Source organism: Antrostomus carolinensis, unplaced genomic scaffold, assembly GCF_000700745.2.
Source record: "Antrostomus carolinensis isolate BGI_N321 unplaced genomic scaffold, ASM70074v2 scaffold1214, whole genome shotgun sequence".
NCBI lineage: Eukaryota > Metazoa > Chordata > Aves > Caprimulgiformes > Caprimulgidae > Antrostomus > Antrostomus carolinensis.
Genome location: NW_010308452.1, coordinates 10,762 through 21,659, shown reverse-complemented (window position 1 = coordinate 21,659; position 10,898 = coordinate 10,762). Strand labels below are relative to the sequence as shown.

At 43.7% G+C, this 10,898-nt stretch overlaps 1 protein-coding gene across 1 annotated transcript in view; it reads right to left on the bottom strand.

Annotated features, from left to right (window-relative positions):
• Positions 1-671: 671 nt before the first annotated feature.
• Positions 672-10,898, bottom strand: part of HHIPL1 (HHIP like 1) — a gene marked incomplete at its 5' end in the record, with an annotated part of 16,476 nt that continues 6,249 nt past the window's right edge. Inside the window, 4 exons of the mRNA XM_010165746.1 lie at positions 672-1,252; positions 3,877-3,959; positions 6,507-6,588; positions 10,250-10,395. Of these exons, the coding sequence (XP_010164048.1) occupies positions 672-1,252; positions 3,877-3,959; positions 6,507-6,588; positions 10,250-10,395 (892 nt within the window). The remainder of the gene's footprint in view (positions 1,253-3,876; positions 3,960-6,506; positions 6,589-10,249; positions 10,396-10,898) is intronic.

The window sequence follows — 10,898 nt, the reverse complement described above, 5'->3', positions numbered from 1 at the left end:
CTTTTTCTAATTTATCTGATTTTGCTTAGATGCAGTTATCTTTGATAACCAATAGGCTTATACCGATATAAAGCATTACAGAAGAATCATTTTCCTTTAAACTAGTGCATGGAAAGTTAACCAAAAATTCTACTTTTGTGTTCTGCAAAGAAAGGTACATATTTATGCAAACTTAGAAACTACCACTCAGAGCTACAGGTAGCAAAGCAAGCAAGACAATGCGAACATTTCCATGGACTAGATGATCTTTCGAGGTCCCTTCCAATCCCTAACATTCTGTGATTCTGTGTGGCAGCGAAACATGGTCATTTGTGAATTTATTTTTCCACAAAACATTGTGAAGCATGGCTGGGGTATGTTGTATATTGAAAAGGGAAAGGGTAACAGGATGCATCTCTTTTCTAATCTGTAATGGCTGTTGTTTGGGGTTTTCTTATTAAAAAAACTCCATAGAAACACAGTCCCTGCCCATGGCACACTCAAGTCACTGCTTCATTTTACTTTTTCCTTCCCTCCAAGGCAGATGGATGGGGATGAAATGAAGAAAAACAGCACGATTGCTTCAAACAGACGCAGCATCCTCAAGGCAGAGCACATCCTCCTCAATACTGAGGCTGGTTTAGAGGGTCAGGCAAGAAGGGGATGTGCTCAGAGTCCCACCAGCTCCTCTGTCACCACTCTGCCACCTCCTCCCGGCTGCACACCACACCAGCGTCCTCCTCATGGGAGCAGTTGTGTGTGCCAATGTCAGCATGGGCACACTCCAGCAGTGTCTTCTCCTGCCCGAAGCACTGGACATCGTCCAGGAGGATGCGAAGGGAGGTCCCTTCCCCAAATTCTGCCTTCTTGCTGGCTCGCACCACAAAGGGGAAGCCCAGCTGGCGGCACCAGCCATCGTCGCACACCGTGCCCCACTCGCCGTCGATGTAAACCTCCACCCGGCCCTGGCTCTGGCCGTGGCCCTGCTGCTCCATCAGCCGCACGGCCCCATTCCGCAGCGGCGGGGCTGTGCTGGGGGGTTTCTTCTTCCTGCGCTGCTTCCTCCTCTCTCCGCCTTTCCTGGGCTTGGGGGCCCGGCCGCGCGGTGCTGGGGTGGTGGGTGTCCTGCTTCGGTTCCCTGGTGCTGGTGGGGCTTGGCCACCCCAGTCCACAGCCGGCATGTGAGGACTCTCAGGGACTGTCCTGCCTCTGCGTGGGGCCTCAGTCGTGGTCTTCAAACGGGGACGTGGCGTTGTTGTTTTCACAATAAGCTCTGTTGGGGGAAAACCCCAGGAAACCATGAGAATGTCACTCTACAGATGCCGCTTCATCACAACTACACAAAACCAGCGCTGATTTTTTACTTATTTAACTCATTGCTTAGAATTTGCTTTCTTGATCCTGTTAAGAAGCAACAACATTCCCAGTGAGCCAACGTTTCCTCAGTGAAAAATGTCGGCTGCTTTTAGTTAGCGGAGAGGACTGCAGGGCTTAACGCCAACGAGTCCGCCTCTCCCAGGAAGGAAACCTTACCGGACCTCCAAGCTGTTTATGGCAAAACCTCAGCCTGGCCATTAAAGGGTGAGCTCTGGAGTTCTGTAGTCAGAAGAGGGTCAGAAGAGGAGTTCCCCATCTACCCTTCTCCCCTGCTGAAAGCATTTTAAAGACAGGCACCATTTCTGCTCTCCTCTTCATTACCACTGATTGGATCGTTACCAGGCGGAGAGTGCTGGCCTCCCCACTGGGCCAGATGCTTTATTCAGAGGAGCTGAAATCAGGAACACTCAAAATCAATTCTCTCTGGCAACCAGAATGTGCAAAAGGAACGGAGTTGCCAGGACAACACATAAAACAGGATCTGGGGTTGGGTTTTTTCTTCCTTATGAAAAAAAAAAAAAAAAGAGCCTTGAACTCTGAAGAGCTGAAAATTCTTTGCTGTCACAGTTTCCTGGCATTAGTGGACTTGCTTATTCACATGCACTCTATTTTTAGCTTAAAAATAAGTTTTAGCTTGTCAGAAGGAAGCAATTCAGAATTACTCAGAGTAAGTCTACTGAGCTGGGACGTTTGCAAAGACATCAAGACTTTCTGAATTATATCCTAGATTTATCCATTCTCATTCATCATCTGCTTTGTAGTACAGAGAACAGGAAAAATATGACTGTCTTATTTGTGCTAAATATCTATTGTCCCCAAAAGACAAACCCTTGCAGCAGTCCAGTTTTTCCAAATAATGTTTTTGGAGAAGAACTGTATTTGTGGCATGAAAATATTTCCCTTCTTTGGAAGCTGAGGTTCTGAAGGCAAGAAACAAATGTGAAAACCTACCTGTGCACATCTCAGTTGCTAGAGCGTGGTCTGGTAAAGCACTAAAAAATCCTGGAACTCATATAATGATATGTAGGATTGCATGAAAGCTAATGGTCACCTGGGAGTGCTTTTCACCTCACCAAATCAAGTTTTTATTATACATTACTCTTTGTCAAGCTATTTATTAAATACACTTCCAACAAATGCAGTTGTCCAGCTAATGCAAGCCGCATGCCTTGGTAATTCTGTTACATTCACATTAAACACTAACCAAAAGAGAAGAATATTTACAGCTACACATCCCGTTTGCATTCTTCTGAATCAAAATCTTCATGCTTGGTTTTCACCTGCACATGAATTTAGTTCTTAAGACACTTTGCAGAATCTCTCCCACTGCTTCTAAGTTTTAGTTTATGATGAAAACAACCTTGTCAACAAAGCCAAAAGATTTAGTTATATGTGTAGTTTAAAAATCTGAACTTTGGACTTGCATAGAGAATAATGCCTAAGCAGAAACTGAGACAAAGATGGTTCAACACGAACCAAATTAATATTTGGAAACCATGGGCACAGCTTGCAAAGGAAGGCGTGCTGAGTGCTCAGGCATGTCAACAGTTAACAATTAGTCTTAGATCTTGTTCCTTCTTAAAGACTCAACCTTAAAAGTTGCTGAGTGCTCTCATTGCTCCCTGAAGTCAAAGCTGTAGGAACTGTCAATGACCCAAATGTGGTGTAGTATGATTAATGCAATTAAAAATTAAATAAAAGTGTCCTGACATTAGAGATCCTACACTAATATTAACTTCACTACAAAGTGCTTAAAGCACTGCCTAGGTACTTACATGTGTAAACAAAATGCACAGGGGAAAAGAAAAGTGATTGTGGCCTAATCTAATTCTGAGATTCTAATAGCATATTTAGGGGTTTGCATTTAACATAAATAGTACTTGGCTTGCTGCAGATTCATCTATCCTTGACTGCTCCAGCTTCAGCAGTACAATGCTTCATTCAGTATGAAGCAATCAAAGAGCCCTGGAGGGTCTGGATAAGCCAAAAGTTCACCTGAATGGCTGATCATGCCAATTCTTTTGGCAGTGCTTTCTCATCCCATAATCTCTCCCTTACAACCAACAATGACTCAACCCTCATCTTGCCCACTGAGCTATTTCTGAACCATTTAGCCATCATATTCTTCAGCTCCTGAAGTGCTCCACACTACCTGAAGGCACTGCAGAAAATAACTTACCACTGAAAAGCACCATCAAGCACAGGATCTCAGTACAGAAACAGTTATGGGGAAACCAAGTTGGTGGTAATGAAGCAAGTACGATATAGCATGTAAAAGGGAAAATGTACAGGGGCAGAAACCACAGGGAAGATTTCACATGGCCAGGAGAGGGGAATACCTTATGCCTTATTTGAACCAACTCTTCAGATCCAAAACAGCTGGTAAGAATTAATTTTGAGGATACTCTGAAGACTGAAGTTCTGGGTGGTCTCCACGCAAACAGAGATAGTGTGAGCCTGGAGTTTGTACTTACTGCCAGCTGGGATGCACTAATAATAAACAGCAACAGTGACACTTACGCTCCTTTGGCACGAACTGGATGAGCTTGCTTTTTACTTTCACTGGCAATGGCTCCACTCGGCATTTTCCTGGTGGTGCTCTCCTGAGAAAAAAGGGACACATACGGCGCACAATTAATTCCTTCCCCCTGGCATCATGAGCCTTTGCTTCCCATTGTTTTTCAATGAATGCAATGTTCACTGAAAAAAAAAATTGTCTGTTTAAATGATCCAAGTAATCTCTTACAGTAGAAAACATAATTAAACAATCACATATCTCCGTTGATCAAAGTCCAAATGTTCACAAGGCAGTGGAGTCCTCTGGCTATGTTTTCACTTGCTATTGCTGAATCCATTAAGGAAACAAAACACTGTCAGGTTCAAGCATTACAGAAAGAGATTAATCAAACTGAAAATAAAAATCACAAAGCTTGACAGTATATGTTGAACATCTGACATAAAGGTCACACATACACAATTTCCAGGCTGTCTTCAAAGAAGCAAAATAACACACTATTATTCATACATAAAGCCCAAACAAAAGACTGATTACTATGAAAGTAGAACCAAAAATGCACAGTTTCAACCAAGAGCTCTGAGTGTCTCCTGCTGTGCTGGTTTTTACCTGGGACAGAGCTGGGTTTCTTTTTAGTAGCTAGAATAGCGCTGTGTTTTGGTTTCAACATGGGGTCTGTTATGAGAAGAACATGATAACATACCAATGTTTTCAATTGTCGCTGGAAGTCGAAGGCTGTCGTGTTTTGCTAGTCTGCAAGTGCAAAGGTCGAGGAGGGCAAGGAATTTTTAAATTAATAAGCTAGAGTGTCATTTGGATATGCTAATAGGATATTCCATCTCATATAACATCATGTTCAGTATACTAACAAGAGTTTCTCTCTTGTGGGGGTTCTCTCTCTCTCTGGCTCTTGCTCAGACTCTCAATCTTCCAGAATTGCAGTTTGTTTCGGGATTGTTGCTCCTCCATGATTATTATCCAAGAACAGGCTGGGCTTGGTTGGTGAGTGGTGAGCAATTGCACTGTGCATCACTCATTTGCATATTTTATTATTATAATTATTGTAATTATTATTTTAATGTAATTATTATTTGAAGTTTTATTTTATTTCAGTTATTCAATTGTTTTTATCTCAACCTACAAATCTTCTTACCCTTACCCCTCCAATTCTCTCCCCTGTTCCCTGTGGCGGACACACCAGCGGCTGTGTTTGGTTGCCAGCCAGGTGAAGCCACCACACCTGCAAAGGCTTCCTCTCAATATGATGTATTATTGTGTCACAAATTTGTTTGCCATGGAGGTAGATCTCACTTCTGAGAAGTTACATCCCGTTCATTATCACTTTTTCCTCTGCTGGCTGGCTCGCTAATCTGCAGCCTTCTTCAGAGGTTTTCAAAATGGTTCAAATATTCACAATGTTTGCGTTTGGAGGGAATAACTCCTTTGTAATTAGAAAAGTTTGCATCTGCATTTCTGTGGAAGGAAAAGAGCTCCTCTCTCAACTACTGCCACAAGGACGTTCCCTACTTTTATGAATTTTCCTGAGAGTTTTTTCTGTACTCTACACAGTAAAGAAAATTCTTTTTGAACTTAAACTTATGACTGTCTTTTGACTTCTGCTTTCTTTATTTTTGCAAAGGTTGCACAATAGCAGCCTCTTAATACGCAGTTTACAGGAACTCTTCACTGTATTAGATAGTGGAAAATGCTCCTGACAGAAGAGTAAGAAAAACATGCGTCAGCTCTGGGGGCTGTTTCACTTTGGGGTCTGGTTCCAACAAAAACCAGAAAAGTAGTTTGGTTCAAAATGTTCAGATAGCTAAAGCTGTACATTTAATCTGTTAAAAAAAAAAAAAAAGCTACAAAAGTCTCACTCTACACGTCTGACTGAGAGCATTTTGGTGTTTAGCCAAGAAGAGTAATGCTTAAAAAACAGGAAAATGGAAAAAAACAGCTGTAAGTCTTCCCATAAAACACAGCTATTCCCTGCCTTGCCCAGTCTGAAGATACATACACACGGGATCCAGAAGGTGTAACAACGGTTTTAGTTCCTTGTCCAAGCCATTTTCCCTCTTTAAAACATAAAAACCAATGTACTTTTTGACATTCATTTCTGCTTTGCTCAAGAAAGCACTGCAGGTCACGCTGCAGCTTTGGCTGCAGCTGCCTGGGCATCTTTGCTCAAGAAAGCACTGCAGGTCACGCTGGGTCAGCTTTGGCTGCAGCTGCCTGGGCACAGCAGATGCAGCTGGCTACAAGGGATGAAGAAGAATTGAGAACAAACACCTTGAAAAAAACCACCTCCTTCTGGGCAGGAAAATAAAGAAACTTTGCCTGAAAAAGACAAGCCACCCATAAAATACTCCTTTAGCTTTCAGGAACAAATCTTCCAAGCCACATAACACCAACAGGCCCCATAACAAACAAGTTGGTGGTCACCAGGCAACATCATAGACTCTGATGACTGCAGGAGCAAAGCAGATCTACAGTGGGTTGCTCCAGCTGTTCCTTGATCAAGGGCCACAGAAGGGCCCAGCATGGGAGAAGAGCTAGTTAGTTAGTCAGCATCATTCATCACATCCACACCTAGACACACTGCACCACGCTTAGGCTTTGCAACAAGAACATCTCATACCTGGAGGCATCCACCACTTTGTACACCACTCCATGGGGAGCTGTGGCACTTGGTATGCCAGTAGACATGAAGTAAAGTTCCCCTGGGAAAACAAAACAAAGCAAAACCAAAACAAACACAGCCATGAAAACTCTCCATGGAGCTTCTGTGCTGTATAGCAGAAGGGCGTTAAATCTGCATCACAGGTCAGAGAGCATCAGGAAAACTGGGACCAACATGGAGATCTGGCTACTACAGGAAACAAGGCAGGTTCGTATTTGGGTTTAGCGGGAGTTCATCTGCAGTCCAGGGGCATAAAATACTCTTAGTGAGTGGGAGCTTTTACACATTGCCATGAAATATTATTTTGACAAATTTCCACCGCATGTGCAGCTGCCCAGATTTCAGCTGTCATCTCAGTTTGATCTGTGTCCTTTAATTTCACTAATGCAAAACAGTCAAACCCCGAATTCCCTTTGTCAAAATAAAATGAAAGGAAATAAGACTGTTCACACTGTCTTCTGCTCTCTGGGATAAAGCACTCCTTTGAGGTGAATTACAGAACAAGATTTTGCTTTTGCTTTCTCTAGCACACCCATAAAGTGAGATGTATTTAATGAGAAAGGCATTTGGGTTCGTCACAGCTCTGTCAGGTCACGCGGGCAGGGCTTGACCTTCAGCCAAACAATGTCCATCATCGTTTATTTGACGTTTTTTCTCCTAACTGCATTTCCATCCCTCTCTTTCTGTCATGCAGGGGAGGTTGGGATAAGCACTCCCTCTGGCACTCTCTTTTTTGCCAGCTCAAGTGCATGAGCAGTGCAATGAAAAGGATCAGAGAGCTGATCTGGATGAAAAAATAAATTTGCAATATTTCAAAACAGAAAAAAAAGGGAGAAAAAGAGGCAACAGAGACCTTTTTAGTAAGTAAGGCAGATTTCTTTGGGCATCCTATGGGTACCCCAAAGGGAAGAGGGGAAGGAGTGGAGGGGACCCAGCCACCCCTGGCTGGTTTCGTCCTTTCTCTAGTGGGCTCCATTAACCACAGGCCAGAGGCAGTCTTGATCCAAACAGGGATGGGTGAACACCTGGCACTGTGTCTTGTGGTGCAGTGATGTGTGCTTCACATCCCACCCCTTTTTCCCAGAAATTATGAGGCAGAAATAAGGATGCAGAGGCCACGAAACACATAGGCTATATCAGATGTATGTCCCACAGACATAGCATAGTGCCTGGGGTGTCCCTGACACCTTCATTCAGCTGCCTGGGGACGGGGCTGCTGGCTTTATAACAGCTGTGCAATGAGCCAAAAATATAGATGTACTCACCACATAAACATATCTGCTGCACCAGCCAGATTAACACTCATCAGAGCAACAACCCCAAAAAACACAGGCTTCCATGAAGAAAAGCTTGTTAAAATAAACTGTGTGATAAATTTGTAAAAAAGCAGACTCCCAGCACACCAAAAAGGTGCAAGAAAAGACTGTTCACTGCAGATAAAGGAAAACTCACTAAACTCTTATCAACAGATTTCTTTCCATTATAATAAAGCAAATACAAGGCAAATACTACCTCGGAGAACAGATTCCAGCCCAAATTTCCACCAGCTCTATTCTACTCATGCACAGTACGTGTGAAAAGCAGAGGGCAGGAGGGTGGTGGTTTTTCACCCACCCTTTGCCCACACTCTGCCCATAGACACAGGAGGAGGGAGATGCTGCTCCCCGGGTGCATGAGCAAGGGCTGCAGTTAGCAGCTTGGTACTGCACTTGGCAGCCCTCTGCCTTGGCATAAAGTTGATTTAAATGAAGTTATTCTGATTTTAGGGTAAGATCTCCTTCTCACCACAGCACTGCAAAACAGCTCTACCTTCCATGAACATTAACCATTAAAGAAAGTGGATTTTAACTCCAAAAAAAAGATAAAATGCCAAAGTCAAACCTTTGAGCTAATGCTTAATTTGGACAATCTGCATTTATGTGATAAAATCTGCAGTTACACGATATGCAATGGATCTTGTACATGTGCAACATCCACACCTGACATACTCTGCAGGAAAAACAGACGTTTAAAAACTGGGGCATTCTGGTAGTGGGCACTTGTGAGCAGAAGCCAGGACCTCTCTGCAACGGGGCAGAACACAAAGTCCTGCATCACCAAGTCACACATGAGGCTGAGATGGGGTTATACATCATGGGGCTCACCCTCTCCCTGTCCACAGCCAGGGGCTGCAGGCTCTGTCTGCCCTGCAGGGCTGGGCAATTAACCACACTGCTGTCTGAACAGAGGCAGCGACAGCCAGCTTTCACCCCAGAACTCTTCATATGCTCCTTTTCAAATCACAGCAGCTCCCTCCTAGAAAGCAAAATGTCTCTGGTCTTAAAAATGCAGCTATGCAAAGCTCCACTGAGATTACATCCTTTCATCCAAGGCAAAATCCCAGCTGGCACTAATAAAATATGGACTTAAGCAGCCTTTTGCTGATGCCTCACTTGAGACATAATGTAAAACTTTCATTCTGCTTTACCTTGAGAGGTACAAATATCCCAGGCCAGGGTGAGTAGGTTTGTAATTACCGTTCATCACATCTGCTTCCCTGTATCCATTAACAATGTCAACAGACTTCTTGACTAGCCAAGAGCATAGACTTGCTCTCACTTGGGTATCAGCTTCTCAGCCTCCCAGGGCCTGCATTCCCCACGGCATGGCACCAGGAAGAATGAGGTTTCTTTTCTAAGATGTGCTTCACTGTACTTTCCCCCTCGCTGTTCTCCGTCCCTCCAGAGCCTGTGTGTGCGGGCAGCAGACACCCAGCGCGCTCAGGCTCAGTCCTGCTGGGAACTGCCTGTCCAATTCCCCCTGCAGTCACTGTGTGGCACGCTGGCCTCGAAATTAGGATTGTAACTTTGGTCTTATATTTGGGAAATGCTGGGAATCTCACCCACCAGCATGTTAAAGACTGAGAGACTCAAGCTCTGCCTCCCTGTCACCCACTGCCCCCCAGGACCCCTCTGTTTTGCCAATTGACAGGGCTGGCAAAAAGGACACAGATACCAACAGAATACTAGGAACAAACTTATTTTACTCTAGTTTAAAACAGGGGAAAAAAGAAGAAGCAGCAAGGTACAGAGTTAAACAGGGTAATGTACCTAGTCATTACTACTTAAGAGAAAGCCTAGTGATTATGAAAGAAACTTCACCAGTTGCCCAAATACCAGTTGCATCATCTGCATCCTGTACATCAGGTGGGGAGCCCCGTCACAGTGAAGGATTTGGAGAGCCTTTCCCTGGCAATTGGGAGGTCCTACAGAGTGCTGCCACTCATAGGTGAGGTCTCCATCTTCACTGTGAGAGGGTCCTGCTTTTATACAATCTAACAAACAAATTTCACAGACAGAGAGGCACAATAACATCTGGTGGGTAAGTTTTACTTCACATTGGCACATCCTGGATTTGGCCAGGATCACAGATATGTCTGAGAAGCCATTATTTTGGTATTCTGCACCTGGCTTTGAATTGTAGGAGTAAAAGTCTCATGATCCTATTTCATGCTGATGTGATATAGGCTGGGGAAAAAAACTCACGGTTGCATTTCATGCTACTGTAATACAGGCTGGGAAGTTCACTCAAAACTCAACTTTAATTTAAGGCTTGTAATTTAAGCCTTTGTATATCACCCTCTCAGTCACCCTCTCTGGTGTTTTAACCCAAAGAGAAACCACAAGCATGCCATTTAGTGCGGTATAAAGTCAAAAGATTACCTGCTTCATCTTCAGCAAAGGAGATGATGTATTGGTAATAGTTATTGATAAGTCCAGGGAACATGCATGTTTGTCCTGTCCCCATGCAGATCTCACTGTACTGCCATTCTCCAGTAGCATGATCCTCCTTCAAAGACATCAGGCGCCTGCAAGGCAAAAAAGCACTTGCAGCAAGCAACCAAGAAGACGATTTATGGACATTAATCAGGACACCTGAAAGGATGTTTAATGCTTCCTACCTGCATTAGCTACTATAGGAACTGTAGCTCCTCCAAGAAACAAAAGATTGTTAATATTAAAACACATATATCATACACCCCTGGAACACCTTGTCTTTCAGGGGCAACAAAAGCAAAAGAAAATAACTATATGGGAGGGTTTAAGGGATGTGAGACTGGGGGGAACCTTGCCAGAGATACAGCAAAGGCAAAGGAGGTGGGTGGAAAGCAAGCCAGTCTCATGCCTGCCTCATCACACAATGCTGTTTTTTTTTTTTTTCTTTCAATATCTTCAGTGTCTAGAAACATTGCATCAGAGTGGGGCTTTTTTAGGATGCATTCAAATGCTTTTTTACACCACTTGCAAGACTTTAAATGAACATCATGCCATTGCTCCTTTATTTGTACCAGCATGATGTGAATCAGCAACA